The sequence below is a fragment of the Hemiscyllium ocellatum genome, chromosome 30 (genome assembly GCF_020745735.1).
Source record: "Hemiscyllium ocellatum isolate sHemOce1 chromosome 30, sHemOce1.pat.X.cur, whole genome shotgun sequence".
NCBI lineage: Eukaryota > Metazoa > Chordata > Chondrichthyes > Orectolobiformes > Hemiscylliidae > Hemiscyllium > Hemiscyllium ocellatum.
In genome coordinates this window covers 11,854,550-11,874,111 of record NC_083430.1, presented here as the reverse complement: position 1 = coordinate 11,874,111, position 19,562 = coordinate 11,854,550, and the positions used below count along the sequence as shown (strand labels likewise).

Below are 19,562 nucleotides of genomic sequence, written 5' to 3'. Positions count from 1 at the left end.
GAGAAGAACTATTAAGACTGATTCTCTCTCTGTTTATTTGACCCGTGTGATGTTTGCAATGTTTTATTTTACACTTTAAATATCACCTTTGATCAAAAATTCTGAAAAAAACATTTCAATGCGCTGTTTAAATCTCTGAAAGTGGAATGTGAATTGTGATGAATTACATAGAACAGTTAGCAACCCTCTTGTGACAATGTCATCAAGATTATCACATGTAACCAATTGACTAAAAGTGAGTTCAAAAGGAGGGGGATTCCCAGGATAAATGGCTGAGCTCGGCCGAAGGGTGTTTTTTTCCCACTAAGCAGCTGTGCATATTTTTGTTTTTGAGCTGTAAGAAATCAGAGGAACAGCAGGAATGTTTACCAGCTTGTCTGGGGAGTAGCAAGGGTGGGAAGAGGAAGTCAGATCCTCAGATGTGATCCTCCCCCACCTCCGCCCTCCTTTAATATCGAAAAGTGAAGATGTTAAATGAACCATTCTGACATTGTTGAAGCATCAATATAAATGCTAATCTTATCGACTATCTCTGCACCTCCCCGAGCACAGGACTGAGATGAGTCATTAGGGACTTGATGCAGTAACCATCAAAGCCCTTCATGACAGAACGATAACAATGGCTCGTCCATTCTCAGTGGCCTGCCCTTTCCTTGCCGATTATCTCTCAGATCTTCTGAAGGACAAGCCCATCCCTGAGATGCTAGGGGGTGATATCTGCAAAAAAGCAATCAATACTGCATCGGTGAAATCCTGAGCTCCCCCCTGAATGGTACTGTGATGCGGCCACACTAAATGGATGACAGCGGCTCCAGAAGGCTGCTCGCCATCACCTTCTCAAAGGCAACGAGGGAGGCGCAATAAATGCTGGCCCAGCCAAAAACACACATGCTATGCTCATGCACAAAAGGAGTGGGTGGTTGGAGGGATGTCTGAGACCATTTCTATCTCGGACGACCGAATCAACACAGACATCTACTATAAACCGACTGACTCCCACAGCTACCTAGACTACACCTCCTCCCACCCTGTCCCCTGTAAAAATGCCATCCCATATTCCCAATTTCTTCATCTCCGCCGCATCTGCTCCCAGGAGGACCAGTTCCAATACCGAACAACCCAGATAGCCTCCTTCTTCAAAGACCGTAATGTCTCCCCAGACGTGGTCGATGATGCTCTCCACCGCATCTCCTCCACTTCCCGATCCTTCGTCCATGAGCCCCGCCCCTCCAATCGCCACCAAGACAGAACCCCACTGGTCCTCACCGACCACCCCACCAACCTCCATATACATCGTATCATCCGTCGTCATTTCTGCCACCTCCAAACAGACCCCACCATCAGGGATATATTTCCCTCCCCTCCCCTATCAGCATTCCAAAAAGACCACTCCCTCCATGACTCTCTTGTCAGGTCCACACCCCCCACCAACCCAACCTCCACTCCCGGCACATTCCCCTGCAACCGCAAGAAATGCAAAACTTGCGCCCGCACCTCCCCCCTCACTTCCCTCCAAGGCCCCAAGGGATCCTTCCATATCCGCCACAAATTCACCTGCACCTCCACACACATCATTTACTGCATCCGCTGCACCCGATGTGGCCTCCTCTATATTGGGGAGACAGGCCGCCTACTTGAGGAACGTTTCAAAGAACACCTCTGGGACACGGGACCAACCAACCCAACCACCCTGTGGCTCAACACTTCAACTCCCCCTCCCACTCCATCAAGGGCATGCAGGTCCTTGGACTCCTCCATCACCAGACCATAGCAACACAACGGCTGGAGGAAGAGTGCCTTATCTTCTGCCGAGGAACCCTCCAACCACAAAGGATGAACTCAGATTTCTCCAGTTTCCTCATTTCCCCTCCCCCCACCTTGTCTCAGTCCCAACCCTTGAACTCAGCACCACCTTCCTAACCTGACCTCTCCGCCCCCACCCCCACTCCGGCCTATCACCCTCACCTTGACCTCCTTCCACCTATCGCACTTCCAACGCCTCTCCCCCAAGTCCCTCCTCCCTACCTTTTATCTTAGCCTGCTTGGCACACTCTCCTCATTCATGCCCGAAACGTCGATTCTCCTGTTCTTTGGATGCTGCGCTTTTCCAGCAACACATTTTCAGCTCTGATCTCCAGCATCTGCAGTCTTCACTTTCTCCTGGATTGGCCATGGGGAATGCGAGGTTAAAGGATAGTATAGGGGGTAGCACTGGATGGGATGCTCTTTGGGGGGGGTTAGTGTAGATTCGATGGGCCAAATGACCTGCATCCATACTGTAAGGATTCTATGATCTACATGAGGGAGGGGGTGAAAGCACCACCTTCTCCACATCCCATGGCGTTTAAACAATTCAAACTTAGTGCTATCAGTCACCCTAATAATATTGAGTTATTAATCTAGTTCCATTCCATGCTCTGCTCAGATAAGAGGATCTCTCCGCATGTTTAGTAGTTGGTTACAGGACTGCACACATCTCTAGTTAAATGTTAAATGGTGCTGAACCAGTTACCTCTTCACGAACTCACAGAATTTGGACACATGGATGGAAGACTTCCCCAGTTTGCCCAACCTTTGAAAATTTCAATTCAGACCAACTCGCCGTGTGCTGCCAGCCAACAGTTGCACAGCGCTGCAACGCCAAGGTGATATCAAACATGTCGAGGTGTCACAGCACTTATGGCAAAACTCACACAAACACAACACAGAAAGTTCCAAGTAGAGCTTACACCTGAGACAGACTGAAAGGTGACAGAGGGATCCATGGGTGAAATGTGCAGACCAAACAAGAGAAAATTGAAAATCTGAGGAGCCTCCTTTTATGGTAATCTATTTAAAAATTGGCTGACATCCAAGCATTTATGATTTAACCTGGGATTTGTAAAATGACCTTGAAGCTGTCTGTCACTCGTGCTGCGGTTTCTACTCAGATGCCATTAGAAGAAATACTGATGAACAAACACACACTGGAAATTAGTTCTACTACTTAAGCTTTACATAAATTAGCATGTTATTTACATATTAGCTGCACAAACAGAAACTGTCGGTTACGTTGTGGGGTTTACTTCAAAATTCTTCCTCGGAAACAGCATCTTGTATTAGTGCTGTAAATAAGAAGAAAAATGTATACTCCTGGATCCTGGAAATCTTTTAATTACTCAGTGTGTTAGACAGTGGATGTGGAGAAGTAAATTAATGGAGAGAGTAAACTGCTCACCCTGATCCCAGAAGGAATGTCAGTGGCTGGCTGGTAGCTGTAGGTTGCCCTATGGTCACAAGGTGCTATGTGCGTGGGCTAAATTGGTTCAAAGTAGGAGGCGCTCCCACCCTCATGAATTGCTGGGGAGGAGGGAAGGAGATGGGGGCTGGAGGGATGAGTTTCAATTGAGGTAGGAAGAGGTCCACCATTGTTAGGGTGGTGGGATTGAGCCCGATGCACATAGGGCATCTGCCTGAAAGTAGTGCCACCCCTTCCTGTTCACTCTTTTGAAAATATTTTTCGAAAAAATAGTCCCGCTTTTCTGCCCATGCCAATTGTATGGGCATGGTAATATTGGGGTCAATTGAACTTGCTAATTATTTATTTCATCACCCATATTATTGGAGTGAGCTCAGGGGCGAGGGTGTGTGGGTGAGAGATCAAATGCAATCAGTCCTTACTGAAAGTGGGAGGTGAAGAAACATTGTCACAGTTGCTATCTGAGTCAGTGGGCTTTTTGTTTCTTTCGTAGGACGTGGGTGTGGCTGACATGTGTCATGGAGAAAATTTAGAGAATCACCAGGAGACGCAGAGAATTTTTCAAGAAGTAGATCTTTTATTTGCAAGCAAAAAACAGTGACATTGAGAAAGCAGATTCTCAAATGCCCACGAATCTCATGGTCCGTGTTTTTAAATATTTTTTTTATCATGTTTCTGTTAGCTTATCAGTATGTCCAACTATATTAATCAAAGTACCTTCCTCTAGCTACACAATAAACTAGTGATGTTAGTTCCCATTATTTCTTTACGTGTACATTCGACTTAATGTTATTCTAATGTCACGGTTAGATATTTATTATCCATTCCAGACTAACCTGTCATGGTTAAATATTTAGCTAATCCATCTATTACAGTAGTCTTCTGTCTCAAGCTGACTCTACTAACTATTAATTAGATATTTAATGTAATGTCCCAAATATTTATGGTCCCAATCATGTCATAATGACACTTAACAGTGAGAATACCTCTACTTACTGTTATCTCATCTCACCATAATGACCTTTCAGCCTTAACCTTACTCAGCTAATTGGTGTAACAGCATTCCACTATTCTTATCTCATCCTGCCTTCCACAGACCACAGATTGCCAGTGGTCTTCATGCTTTAACCCTTCCAAGCTTTCATGCTCTTTATTTTCCATACATGGCCACCATTTATCGACCATCCTTAATTGCCCCAAGAAGATAAATACTGTATAGTGGATATTTGCCAATAGCCAATCCTCAGAATTGGAGATAGGGAAATCATGGAAGGGAGGGGAACAGTCAGAGATGAATCATGTAATGGTGAGGGAAGGGTTGAAACTGGAAACAAAGTTGATAGAATTTTATTGCCTTAGGCGAGAGCAGAAAATGGCAATGGTATGGTTATCAATACAAGCTGAAAACAGAGCTGAGAGAAGAAGTCTGGTTAGGACTGGAATAATGAATGTCCCACATAGCTCAGAAGGTAAGCACAGCTGGGATCCAAGTGGGTACCTATTCCTGTAATTTTATTTGGAGGAATTGAGTAGAATTGAAGAAGAAGTGGTTCAATGTGAGAAGATATCCAGGCAGATAGAGAAAGACCAAGTTAGATAGAAACTAGCTGGATCTCCTTTCAAGAAAGAAGCTGAAAGATCTCAGGGTGTCCTGTTTGGAGATTGAGGTGTAGAGGGATTGGGCATTCACTACAAAAAGAAAACAGTTAGAATCAGGAAACTAAAACGTGTTAAATTGGTGGATGACATCAGAAGAGTCACAGATGTAGATGCAAAAATGTCGAAATGTGATTGGTATTGTGCAGGAAATGCTAACATGATAAATCTAACAGGGCAATCCTGCTTGTGGATTTTGGGAAGGCAGTAGAAAATTAGAAGTTCATGAGGTTGGAAGCCATGAGGAAAAATTCACCAGAGGATAGGAGGTCAGTCTGGGAAACAATGACTTGGGTGGGGGAAGAGGGCGGTGGTGGTGGTGGGATCTGATCCCAGGAAGGTATGAGGTAATTCCTGGGACCAGGTATTCAATCCCTGCAAGGAAGACGCCAATTAGCCAAAGAGCAACAGAGGCAATCAGGTTTAATAGCAATGTCAGAAGTGGACACGAGAGAACAGTTTGGTAAATCCCAGAGTGAGGTGGTTGACATCAATGCGAATAAAACTTTTGCACAACACTTAATAAATATTTTTCATAAGAATGAAGCAGCCTCCATGGTGTTACTTACATAGTTTCACATACTGTTGAAAGCATAGAAACAGTTGACACATCCATTCTTTGCTAATGGTTTTACTATATCTGAGTGTCAAAGTACTCCATTCACCTAAACTGAGCCTATTAGGGTGTTTTTCTTTATCTTTACCCTCCATACTCACCTAATTTACTTTAGAAAGCAGCTAAACTATTGGCTTCCACCAGACTGTTATTGCAAGTTCAGCTTTCCAACCTCTCTGAGTAAAGAGATTTTTCCAATTTATTGTTAGCTCATACTTATAATCCTAAACTGGATTCTCTTATATTCTCTCTACATCTATCCTTTCAAACTAAGAAGTGGCATGATGGTCAATACTGCTGCCTCACAGTGCCGGATTCAATTCCAACCTCACGTGATTGTCTGTGTGGAGTTTGCACATTCTCCCTGTATCTGTGTGGGTTTCCTCCCACTGTCCAAAGATGTGGATGCTAGGTGAATTGCCCAAGTTAACTTGCCCGTAGTGTTCAAGGATGTGTAGATGAGATGCATCAGTCAGGAGAAAATGTGGAGAAAATAGGGTAGGAGAATGGGTCTGGGTGGGTTACTCTTCGGAGGGTCAGTGTGCACTTGTTGGGTCAAAGGGCCTGTTTCCAGACTGTAGGGAATCCATGGTTAATTGTAAAGACTTTTTATAAATTATGAAATTATGGTTTGTTTCACCCATCAAACTTCAAAATATCTCTCAGGACTTCAGAAGAAGTAATAGAATGCATTAGTTTTAGCCAAGAGATACTTTGAAGTTTGAACAGGGACAAACTAATTAAATAAGGGACACCATGCAAGTTCCACCCCAAATCACTCACCATCCTAACTTAGAAGTATATTGCTGTTTCTTCACTATCACAGGGAAAAACTAGGGAATCATTTCCTACTGATACTGTGGGTATCCATACACCCCAAGAGCTGCAATGGTTCATGAAGGTAGCTCAGCACCACTGTCTCAAGGGCAACCAGGGACTGGCAATAAATGCTGGCCAGTCAGCAATGGACACATCCCACGAGTGAATAAAAAAAAGTGTTGGCCCAGCCAAAGATATCCACATCTCATAAGCAAAGTTTAAAATGTTAAAACTCTTTGCAAATGAACTAATGTTACCATAGTGGCTCAGCGGTTAGCTTGGCTGCTTATAGTGTTAGGGACCTAGGTTCAATTCCAGCTTTGGATGATTGTGTGGAGTTTGCACATTCTCCCTGTGTCTGTGTGGGTTTCCTCCAGGTGTCCCATAGTGTTCAGGGATGTGTAGGTTAGGTGCATTAGTAAGGGACAATGTAGAGTAATAGGATAGGAAGGGTGGGTCAGTGGGTTGGTATGGACTTGTTGGGCTAAAGGGCCTGTTTCCACACTGTAAGGATTCTAATTCTAAACTTATGTGCTAAATTAAAGACAGTGAGAATTTCTGCAGGCTTAGAGCACAATAGTATCAGAATATGCTACTTACTTGCTGTTCTTAAGATTTATTTTTCACATTGTTCTCAACTGCACTTACTTAAATTGACCACTTTCAAAATAAAGTGAGTAATTAAAAGAAAAAGCTTCTAGTGCGATCAACTGAAATCCTGCAAGGCTGCCATTAATAACTAGAAATGCATCAAGCTTACATTCCTTAACTGGAAAGGTTTATCTCTCAGACTGGGTACACAGGCCTCATAAAAAATGGAGCATTTAAAACTGAATTACTCTTTAAGTGAATATACTCTTGACACTGTAAAAGAAATGAAGAAATAAAATGGAACAAAAATACACCACAAAGAAGATATTTCATTTTGTGACATTTATACATATGGAAATTGAGTAATACGTGATTTTATCCTTTAACAATACTCAATAGATAGACTGAATTATGTGCGCTGAGAATAATCTTGTGCATGAACATGTGGCAGCATCTCATCTTAAAATTTAATGTAAAATTTCAGAATTGAAAATTTAGAATTATCACCATAAAAGCATAACGTATTAAAAGTTAAAGTTGTCTCCTTCACATGGTCCTGCCTCAAGAGAACAGCCAAATGATTCTAACATCTATTTGATGAAAATCATAAACTATATTGAACAGCATTAATACCTGAAATATGTTTCAGGCCTATCACTGAATCTCACTTGGGTCTTTCAAAAGAGCACACAATTAGAATAGATTACTTTGAATGTTCCTTCAGAGGTTTCCCTGTGTATTGTAGCTCTGACATCAGAAGGATGCTCTAGATGTGCTATTAATAATATCTTTGTTGATCTCTGGGTCACCTCATGTGGAGACAAGTGCCCCTGTTCCAAACAACAGCTTCACATTGGATATCCTGCGTGCCTGGATTGATCTTTGGGCCAGTATTAAATTTGTATTAAACTGGGTCTACTTTTCTGAAAGCAAGATCAACAAGATATAACTATGATAACACCATGGGGATGTTGGAGGGATGTAAGAAAAGTAGAGACAGAGATCATGGTCTAAAGTTGCAAAATTCAAAATTGGGTCCTGACAGCTCAATTTGGGCTGAGAGGTGGCAAATGGAGTTTAATGCGGAAAAGTGTGAGGTGATTCACTTTGGAAGGAGTAACAGGAATGCAAAGTACTGGGCTAATGGTACGATTCTTGGTAGTGTAGATGAGCAGAGAGATCTTGGTGTCCAGGTACATAGATCCTTGAAAGTTGCCACCCAAGTTGATAGGGTTGTTAAGAAGGCATACGGTGTGTTAGTTTTTATTGGTAAAGGGATTGAGTTTTGGAACCATGAGATCATGCTGCAGCTGTACAAAACTCTGGTGCGGCCAAATTTGGAGTATTTCATACAGTTCTGATCACCTCATTATACGAAGGATGTGGAAGCTTTGGAAAGGGTTCAGAGGAAATTTACTAGGATGTTGCTTGTTATGGAGGGAAGGTCTTACAAGGAAAGGCTGAGGGACTTGAGGCTGTTCTCGTTAGAGAAAAGGTTGGAATGTGACTTAATCGAGACATAAGATAATCAGAGGGTTAGATAGGTTGGACAGTGAGAGCCTTTTACCTTGGATGGCAATGGCTAGCTCAAGGGGACATAGTTTTAAATTGAGGGGTAATAAATATAGGACAGATGTCAGAGGTAGGTTCTTCACTCAGAGAGTAGTAGGGACGTGGAATGCACTGCCTGCAACAGTAGTAGACCTGCCAACTTTAAGGGCATTTAAATGGTCATTGGATCCATATATGGATGAGATTGGTATAATTTAGGTTAGATGGGCTTCAGATTGGTTCCACAGGTCAGCATAACATCGAGGGCTGAAGGGTCTGTACTGCGCTGTAATGTTCTATGTTCTGGATGGCAGCTTGATGGGAATGCTGCTGGGTTCTTAACCAAGCATCCAAACATAAGCTCTAGTGCCCTCTTGTAGTACAGTGGTAAAGTCCCTACCTCTGAGCCAGGTGACCTCAGTTCAAGTTCTATCTGCTCCAGAGGCGTGTAGTAACATCTTTGAACAGGTCAATTAGAAAAAAATATAAAAGGAAGTGGAATATCAGGTGTCATTCCTCCAGCTTATGTTGTGTTTATTAGCATGCTATAGCAGGCCTCCTCTCATTTATCTCTCCACCCTGCAGGCACTCTGCCTCTATTCCTGATGAAAGGCTTTTGCCCGAAACGTTGATTTTCCTGCTCCTCGGATGCTGCCTGAACTGCTGTGCTTTTCCAACACCACTCTAATCTAGAATCTGGTTTCCAGCATCTGCAGCCCTTGTTTTTCCCTATGCTACAGCAGGCCCAGGATAGAAATGTTAACATGGGAACAAGGTGATTTGGTGAAAGCAAGCAACTGGTCAGTCACATGGATAGAACAGAGATGTTCTATAAAGGGGTTACTCAGTCTGCATTTGGTATCATCAAAGGAGGATCCACGCCTCTTTTTACATCTTTCCAAATTACTTCCATTCAAATTAAGGGGTAAAGGGAGAGCAAATAATTGAATACCAAGGTACGTGCAGTCAGCAAAATCATCCAATTTTGTCTATGACTAATCCTCCCTCAAAATCACATCATTCAAAATGATGTGTTGTTTTTACCTCTTTAATGCACTTTAACATCCTTAACAGTTTCTGAATCACAGCATCATAACTGGGAGATAAAATGATCTAACCATGTTCAATAAAACATGGAGTGGAGAGATGAGACAGAAACAGGTGCCTGGTGCCCTCTGTCAGGGCAAAACATGAAAAAGCCATCCACACAAAATATAACGATAGTTTGCTTCCAAGACAGTGTATTAACACCTTTCTTCAACAGAGCAAGTTGCCAAAGGAAACAGTCACAGTCCCATCACCTGAAACCGTCAGTATCCAGCTTCAGATAATTTCATAGAATCTGCACCAACTGCCTGAAGAGCATCCCACCCAGATCCAATCCTCCATCCTATCTATGTAACCTCATCTAGCCTACACATCCCTGGACGCTACAGGGCAATTTCAATGGCCAATCCACTAACCAGCACATCTTTGGACTGTGGAAGGAATGGAGAGTGCCCAGCAGAAGCCCACACAGGTACAGGGGGAACATGCAAACGCCACACAGCCAGTCACTCAAGACTGGAATTGAACCTGGGTCCCTGGCACTGTGAGGCAGCAGGGCTAACCACTGAGCCACTACACTGCCCAGTTTTCAATATTGGGTCTACCATCTCAGCAGATCAAGCCTAGTTTAGCCCACGTTACCCAGAATAATGTTGGCAGAATAGAGAGGTTCGTCTGTGATGTTGACACAATTAAAGCAGAAAATCGTGAAACTACACAAGGTGCAGCCTAGGGGAAATGATGAGTAAAGGAGCATTATTTCATTGCTTGATCATGCAGATGTGTGTTAAGGAGCATCACAAAGGAAGTAAATGGGTGAGGAGGCAAAGACTTTTTACGCAGAAATTGAAAACTCAGAGGCAAGATGGGCACCAAAAGTGGGGCAAAGATTGCGGAAGAGAGAAATAGAGATAAAATATCAGCAGTGGCAGTCTGGAAAAGCATGGTTCTAAGGGGAAAAAACAAACAGTTTTATTTTGTTTTAACCTTCTGAACATTCGCACATCCTTGCATCACAAAATTGTCATTTACCCTGCCTGATTTGATTCCCCCTCTCTCCCGGGTTTAATTTTACTCCGTCGTAATTTGTTTTCTTTCAGGCTTGGGGCTGTTGTCAAATGTGATTTCAGAGAAGCAGCTCCCAGTGAAAGTTATCCCCTCCGGCTGCTAACAGCTCGTGGGAAAGGAGCTCTCACTTGGAAAGCCAGGTCAGTCTGACACCCAGGCTCCACAGCCACCGCTGCGTCAGTCAGCTCTTGATGTCTGGTCGCCCATTCCCCAAGGAGAGAGGAGGAAAGTCTGTGCCACAGTTTTGAAACGACTCAAATGATTCCCCACTTCCACCCCCATTCTTCTTCAATCACTTTAGTGGGGGGGGGAATAAAAGAGAAGACCAGGAGTGGACTTAGGCTGGAGTGGAGTGGACATTCTCAGTGATGGGGCTTGGGAGATGTTTGTGTGTGTGTTTGACTGACGGCTCCCTTTGACGTGAGGCCTGCCTGGGAAGGTACAGACTGTAATCAGAGAGCATCCTTTAGAGGTACATCCTAAATGAGAGAGCAGGACAGGAGAGGGGGAAAGGACAGCAAAGTGTTCTGTTTTTGTTTTGCAGGGCCAAGGGTAGAAGGGGGAGCCGGTGGAGAGACTGACCCAAAGATCACTGACCTGTATTTTTATTTTGGGTCAGAAAAGCTCTTTGGATGGTTGTGCATGGTCAGAGGGATGTGACTGCATTTGGAGCGCGGCTTTGTGAATTTAATCCGATTCTTAATAGTGTAATTCTAAACAGAGGCAGACAAGGAATAGCTTCTGAGGAATCATGGCCAGATTTCGGCGGAAAACCTGCGTCGCTTTATCGCTTTTCACACTCTTCATTTTCGGCACAATGATGGGGCTGAGGATGCTGAAACAGACCGAGGGTTTGGGGGAGCCGGGTGCGAGGCTCCAGCAGCTTCCCATGGAGGAGAGACGGCGGCTAGTGCCAGTCAAAGCCATCCTCATGCTGCCTCCCACCGTCACCAAGGCAGCGGCGGCTATCTCCGGCCCCTTGCCCGGCTACCCCCCGATCAACCCGGACCTGCACATCTTCTACTACGCCTGGTACGGCAGCCCCCGCTTCGACGGCAGGTTCCTGCACTGGGATCACCTCCTGGTCCCTCACTGGGACCCCAAAGTGGCCGCGAGTTATCCGAGAGGCCGGCACCACCCTCCCGAGGACATCGGCTCCAGCTTTTACCCGGAGCTGGGACCCTACAGCTCCCGGGACCCCCATGTCATCGAGGAACACATGAGGCAACTTCGGTCTGCAGCCGTGGGTAAGCAGCTTTAAAGTGAAGCCACAGCCAGTATTTTCACAATGATATTGTACACTGAATTCTTAAAACTAAATAGAAAGTGCAACATTTTTTTAAAGATGTGTCATTATGTATCTTGTACATATTCCAGTGTGCAGCCACGGGTTTATTTATTTCCCCAGCCCCAAGAGAAACATAATTAAGAGTTTTGATGCAATCGCAGCGCTTGGATACATTGAGTACTTTGAGTCTGGAAAGCCCTGGCTGGAAGTGTGGGACAGGCAGTGTCAATAGAGATATTCAAAACGGAAAAGATATGATTGTTTAAAAAAGACGAATCAGAGAATCCTTACAGTGTGGAAACAGGTCATTCGGTCCAACAAGTCCACACCGACCCTCCGAAGAGTAACCCACCCAGACCCATTACCCCTACCCTGTAACTCTACATTTACCCCTGACTAACATACCTAACCTACACATCCCTGAACACTATGAGCAATTTAGCATAGTCAGTTCAACTAACCTACACATCCCTGAACACTCTGGCAATTTAGCATGGTCAGTTCACCAACCTACACATTCCTGAACACTCTGGCAATTTAGCATGGTCAGTTCACCTAACCTACACATCTTTGGATTGTGGGAGGAACCCCACAAAAAACGCAGCAGAATGGCACAAAGCCGTGATGATCATTCAGAAGGCTACTGCAAACACCAGAGAGGAATAGAGTTAAGGTTTCAAGCTCAATATGACTCTTCTTCAAAACTAGAATTCTGAAGATCAGAAATGTTAACTGCTTCTCTCTGCACAAATGCTGCCAGACCTGCTGAGTTTCTCCAGCACTTGCTGTTTTTGTTTCAGATTTCCAGCATCCACAGTAAATTTGCTTGTATTTCCCAGAGTGTGTGATGCTTCAGGTTGTGATATAACCTGAATCCTACGTAACATGTTGTCAGTGGTCAGAAAACATTGGAATGCAACAAGTTTCAGGCAAATGAAAGATGGGGTGTGGGATAAGGAGAAGAACAGTATCAGGCAATCTTATTGTGGTTGGAGGAAGGGAGAGGAATAAGAAACAATTTTTTGAGAGACCTGTCAACCACAGCTGGTCTAAGGGACAAACTTCTCAGTTCAGGATAAAGGGATACATAACTATAATTGGGCCATTAACCATGTCCATCTCCAGTCAGTATTGAGTTCAACAGCTTCAGCTTGCACTCATTTTGCTTTCTTGTTCTCTGAAGGTTTCAATTTGAATATAACTTGTTTTTGTCCAATTCTGACATTCACAACTCCTCTAGGTGTCTTTGTTGTTTCTTTGATTGTCCAATTACCCCTCCCTTTGGTCCTGTAATACAGCTCTGCTGTCAGTTAACCTCTCCTGTCTTCCATCTGATGACAGATCTTCCCTTTTGTTCTCATCCCGTCCTTCCCCCATTCACTTGCTTCAAACCTATAACCTCTCTCACTGTGGGCAACTACAGAATTCTGTTTTTGTTCTGTGTTCTTCTGTGGTAGAAGTAAAACACAATATTAATTTGGAAATGTCACGATGTATGAATTTGAAAAAGAATTTGCAGTTGTCTGACTAAAGAATAACAAAAGTGGAATTGAGATTGCAGTTCTACAAATGGTTGAAGCCTAAGGTATGAAAGATGAAAGGTATAAGCAGTGCTGTTGAATGTGAAATTATTTCAAATTGCAAATAAGATGCAGATTTCACTTTATCATTCAGTGCTGGGATTCCTGAAAACTATAAAGCAATTTTCCCTGCAGCGTCAGAAGCTGAGGGGTGACCTTATAGAGGTTCATAAAATCATGAGGGGCATGGATAGGATAAATAGACAAAGTCTTTTTCCAAGGGTAGAGGAGACCAAAATTGGAGGGGATAGGTGTAAGAGAGGAGAGAATTGAAAGGGACCTAAGGGACGACTTTTTTACACAGAGGGTGATGTTTGTGTGGGATGAGCTGCCAGAGGAATTGATGGAGGTTGATACAATTACAAAATTTAAAAGGCATCTGGTTGGGAGCGTGAATAGCAAGGGTTTAAAAGGAAATGGGCCAAATGCTGGCAAATGGGACAAGATTAATTTAGGATATCTGGTCAGCATGAACAAGTTGGACCGAAGGATCTGTTTCCATGCTGTACATCTCTGTGACTCTATGACCTTAATCACAGAAAAAGAAGCCACTCAGCCCATATGCACTGGCTTGCTAAATGAGCATCATTGTGCCTCTGTGCTTGTGCCAATCTGCTGCCTTTTCCCTGTAACCTTGCATATTATTTCTATCCAAAGAGTCATTCAAAGCCCACTTGAATACCTCAGTTGAACCTGCCTCCACTAGACAGTGCATTCCATACCACAACTGCTTGCTGTGTTAAAAAGCTTTTTCTTCAATTTAGCCTTGTTTATTTTGCAGAACACTTTTAAATGAGAGCCAGGGCCTCAGAATAAAAGATAAGTGAGTGCAATACTGGAGTCAGTAACAGAAATAAAAGAGCATGGTGCAGTAGCAGGGAGAAGTTAAAATAAGAAGTGAGCATTCTCTATCACTCCTTCCATCAAAGTGAATGTATATCTCACAGAATGTTGATCAAACTACAGTTGTACATGTAAATCACAACCACAAAGGGGATGTAAAAGTAAGGTGGAAGCATTTAGTTCCCTCCAGTTTAAAATAAAACAACAAACTGTAACAATTTCAGTGTAGAGGAGAGAGAATGAGATACTGGAATTAACAATGAACTGTTGCAATCCTAAATGAAATTTGATTTAAAATAAAATGCCGAATTTTGATATGTGCAGAAAATGGGATCATCACCTATCCAAAGGATAGATATACTATCAAACTCACATCCTGACAGAATCTCCATTTTTAGCTTTGATTTGTTTTATTGTTTGATTTGATTTGATTTATTGTAATCACATGTAACTTAGTACATTGAAAAGTTTTGTTTTACTTGCAGAACCGACAGAATGTTTAAATTAAGGAAGGCACGCAAGTTTATGGCTGCACAGAAGGTGCACAAAAGCATGATCAACATTAGATTTGAAAATTGAGAGATAATTGCCTGTGAAAGAGCTGACAATAAAACAAAAACCTTAGTTTGGTGGAATGTGTCACTAGAGAAATGCTATAATTTGTAAAGTGATCAATAAGCAGTCAAACAAGAGCTCATAGATGCTGCCCACCTTGAGAACAATGGGCCGGAGGGGAAGGATTTGTGTGGGTGGTGTGCAGTACATTAAAGATCCAAAGGTTAGAACAAATAAAAGACAAATTAAGAGAGCAGAATTATTTTTGAAAAATAATTCTGATTACGAACCAACTGGATAGTTTTCTAATAAACCTCATATTACACACCTCTGGAGCAAATGGACCTTGAGACTAGGTCACCTGCCTGAAAGTTAGGAATACTACCACTGTGTCACAGGAGCCCTGAACATGCTCTAGATTTATTTCTTTTTAAAAGTCAACCCTTTTAGCGATGTTACTACGCACCTCTGGAGCAGGTGGCACTTGAACCTTGGTCACCTCGTCTAGGATGGGAGACACTACCACTGCACCACAGAGCCCCTTCTATGGACTAGCTTGACTAACAAGCTCATTGTTACTGACACATGAAAGTACTAGTGGCTGAATGTGATTTTTCATTGATTATTAATTTGGAAGTGGTACCCAGCTTCACTGAGTGCTAAAGAAGATTGAAATGGAGAATCACACAATACAGAATGAGGCCATTTAACCTATCGGGCATATATGCAAGTTTAAAAGAATTAGCCCCCTCCTTTGCCGTTTATTTTTCAAACATATTTCCAATTAAAGTTTGAAGTTGTAAGAAGACTGAGAGTAAAAAGTGCAACAAAATAACTATTAGGAACTTAATTGGAGATTCAGTGTGTTTTCAAATTACTTTTGATTCTTTTATTGTGACAAGGGATAGAATCTAATAATATTTGGAACTTGCATGATGTAGGAATTCCTGGAAGCTTTCAGGGTCCAGGTCAGTACTAAGGTAAGAAATGTCTCCAGATAAACCTACCTGAGCTCAGACATGTTTGTGTTATTCATTCAGCGGATGTGCTCGTTGCTGGCTGGGCCAGATTTTAATGGTTATCCTTTAGTTGCTTTTGAGCAGAGGGTGGGTTAGCTGCCTCCTTGAACCAATGCAGTCCACTTAATGTAGGTAGACAGTGTCGTGAGGGAGGGAGATGCAGGATTTTAACTTCAGTGACACTGCAGGAATGGTAATGCGTTTCCAAGTCAAGATGGTGAGTGCCTTGGAGGAGAATTTGAAGGTGGTGCTTGTATGTGTCTGCTCCCTTTGTTCTTCTAAATGATTATGGTTCTGAGTTTGGAAAATGCTGTCTAAGAAGCCTTGGTGAATTTCTATAGTGCATCTTGCAGATGGGCACTTACTGATGCTGCTGCTGAGCGTCAGTGATGGAAGTGAATGAATGTTTGTGGATGTGGGGCCAATTAAGCAGGCCTGTCTATCCTGGATGATATCAAGCTTCTTGTGAGTTGTTGGAGCTGCAGTCAGCCAGGCAAGTGCAGCATATTCCACCACGATCCTGATTTGTGCCTCGTAGATTGTTTTGGGGAGTCAGAAGGTGAGTTACTTGCTGCAGGATTCCTAGCCTCTGGACTTGCTCTGTAGCCACAGTATTTATATGACTAGAGTCGAAAAGTGTGGCACTGGAAAAGCACAGCAGGTCAGGCAGCATCCAAGGAGCAGGAGAGTCAATGTTTCGGGCATGAGCCCTTCATCAGGAATATGTCAAATGAAGGGCTTATGCCCGAAACGTCGACTCTCCTGCTACTCGGATGCTGCCTGGCCTGCTGTGCCTTTTCCAGCTCCACACTTGCCGATTCTAACTCTCCAGCATCTGCAGTCCTCACTTTCTACTATTTATATGACTAGTCTTGTTGAATTTATGGTAACCCCCAGGATGAATTTAGTGAGGGATTCAGTGATGACAATGCCATTGAATGATAAGTGGTGATGGATAAATATTCTCGTGAGAAAGATGGTCATTGCCAAGCACTTATACAGCTTGAATGTTACCCTCCACTTGTCAACCCAAACCTGGATATTGTCCATGTTTTGCTGCATTTGGACATAGACTGCCTGGGTACTGTGGAGTTACAATTGATGCTGAACATTGTAAAATCATGACACTTTAAAGATGTGTGTAACACGTTAAAGATCTAGGACCCTGAACCCCCAAGTCTCTTTGGACGTCCACTGTATTTAAAATCATACCATTGAGAAAGTATTCTGTTAGATCATTTTTGGGTCCAAACTAGATAACTTCACATCACTTGTATTAAATCCCATCTTCCACAGTTTTGCCTGTTCACTTAGCCTATTAATGTCCTTTGCCATTTATGCTATCATCAATGCTGTCTACAATGCCGAATAACTTTGGAGTCATCTGCAAATTTGGATGTATGACGTTCCATGCCATTGTTCAAGTCGTTAATAAAAAATGGGAATAATGTGAAGCCCTAACACAGATCCTTATTGGACACCATTGGTCACATCCTGCCAATTTATTACGTGCCCATTATCCCTACTTTCTGTCGCTTGCCACTCAACCAATTTCCCAACCATGTCAGTAATGTGCCCTTCGTTCTGTGTCTTATATCTGACTTTATCAAATGCCTCTTTGTAGTCCTCCTTAAATGGGACATCTCTTACTTTTAAACTGTGTCCCCTTGTTCTAGTCTCTCCCACAATTGTTTCAACACCCGTCCTATCAAATCCCATCAGGAGCTTATGTATTTTGCTTAATTGAACCAGATAAAAGGTGAGTAAACAAAAGATTGGATACTTCCCATCAGCTAAAGTATTATTCTACTTAAATTAAATATTGCAATCCAGGTGAAAGAAAAACTGCCTGAGCTATATCACAACAGATGATAGATTAGATTAGATTACTTACAGTGTGGAAACAGGCCCTTCGGCCCAACAAGTCCACACCGACCCGCCGAAGCACAACCCACCCATACCCCTACATTTACCCCTTACCTAACACTACGGGCAATTTAGCATGGCCAATTCACCTGACCCGCACATCTTTGGACTGTGGGAGGAAACCGGAGCACCCGGAGGAAACCCACGCAGACACGGGGAGAATGTGCAAACTCCACACAGTCAGTCGCCTGAGGCGGGAAGTGAACCCGGGTCTCTGGCGCTGTGAGGCAGCAGTGCTAACCACTGTGCCACTGTGCCGCCCACTATAGGGAATTTGTGCAGTGGTAGTGTCCATATCTCTGGGCAGGAGGCTGGTTCAGTCCCACATGCTCAAGAGCTGTCTCTTAACATACCTTCTCAGCCGGCTTGGCTCTCTCTCTCTTGTTCCTGATGAAGGGCTTATGCTCGAAACGTCGAATTCTCTATTCCTGAGATGCTGCCTAACCTGCTGTGCTTTGACCAGCAACACATTTGCAGCTGTGATCTCCAGCATCTGCAGACCTCATTTTTTACTCTTAACATACCTGAACATGTTGAAAAATAGAAAGTATCAATCAACAGGTGTCAGAGTTGGTCAGCATTAGATTGGGGCTTAACTAACATAGTGTTCACATCATTGGACTGCTAATCTAGTGACCTTGACTAAGATCTAGGAATTTGGGTTCAGATTCCACCATGATATTTGGAAGAATTTAAATTCAATTAATTAAATAAATCTTGAATTTAAAAACTAGTCTCAACGGCAGCAGTTAATACAAGTCTATATGATCTCCTTATCCAGTCTATAACTAGTGGTTAACTGCCCTCTGAGTTAGAGTCAAGATTAGTGTGGTGCTGGAAAATCACAGCAGGTCAGGCAGCATCCGAGGAGTAGGAAAATCGATGTTTCGGGCAAAAGCCCTTAATCAGGAATGAGGCAGGGAGCCTCGGGAGTGGAGAGATAAATGGGAGGGGTTGGGGCTGGGGAGAAGGTAGCTGAGAGTGGGGGTAAAGATGATAAGTCGGAGAGGAGAGTGGAGAGGCTAGTTGGGAAAGAAGAATGACAGGTGACACCATCTCCCCAGCCCCACCCCCCTCTCATTTATCTCTCCACCCTCGAGGCTCCCAGCCTCATTCCTGATGAAGGGCTTTTGCCCGAAACATCGATTTACCTGCTCCTCGGATGCTGCCTGATCTGCTGTGCTTTTCCAGCACCACTCTAATCTTGACTCTAATCTCTAACATCTGCAATACCCACTTCTGCCCTCTGACTTAACCTGGCAAGTCATTCAAGTCACGTTCAGAAAGGTAGCTTACTATCACCTTCTGGACAGCAGTTGAGAATAGACAACAGATTCTGGCTTTACCAGCAGCACACATATCTCTGAATGAAGATAAAAAGTACTCGAAAGCAAATGTCACTCATGAAAGGCAGACAGAGAACACACAATGGAAAGACCTGAATTTCCATGGTAATATTCATGACCTCATAAATCCCCAAAGCTCTTTTTCAAATGTTCTTACTTTTGCAGGAAATAGAGAGCTCATTTGCACATTGCAAGGTATGCAATGATCATTAGAGAATCAGTTTCTGCAATATTGGTTGAGGGATATATGTTGACCGGGACACCAGGAGGATATTCTTGATTTGTTTGTGAAATGGTGCTACAAAAGCTTTGTCTTTTCCTGAGAATGTGGGATTTCAAGACTGGGGGGACACAATTTTAGGGTGAGAGGAGAGAGATTGAAAAAAGACATGAGAGGCAAACGTTTTTACACAGAGGAT

At 43.2% G+C, this 19,562-nt stretch overlaps 1 protein-coding gene across 1 annotated transcript in view; it reads left to right on the top strand.

The window, feature by feature from the left end:
* Positions 1–11,337: 11,337 nt before the first annotated feature.
* The window catches only part of maneal (mannosidase endo-alpha like), a 75,921-nt gene continuing 67,696 nt past the window's right edge, over positions 11,338–19,562 (top strand). Inside the window, exon 1 of the mRNA XM_060847479.1 lies at positions 11,338–11,833. Coding sequence (XP_060703462.1) covers positions 11,338–11,833 — 496 coding nt within the window. The remainder of the gene's footprint in view (positions 11,834–19,562) is intronic.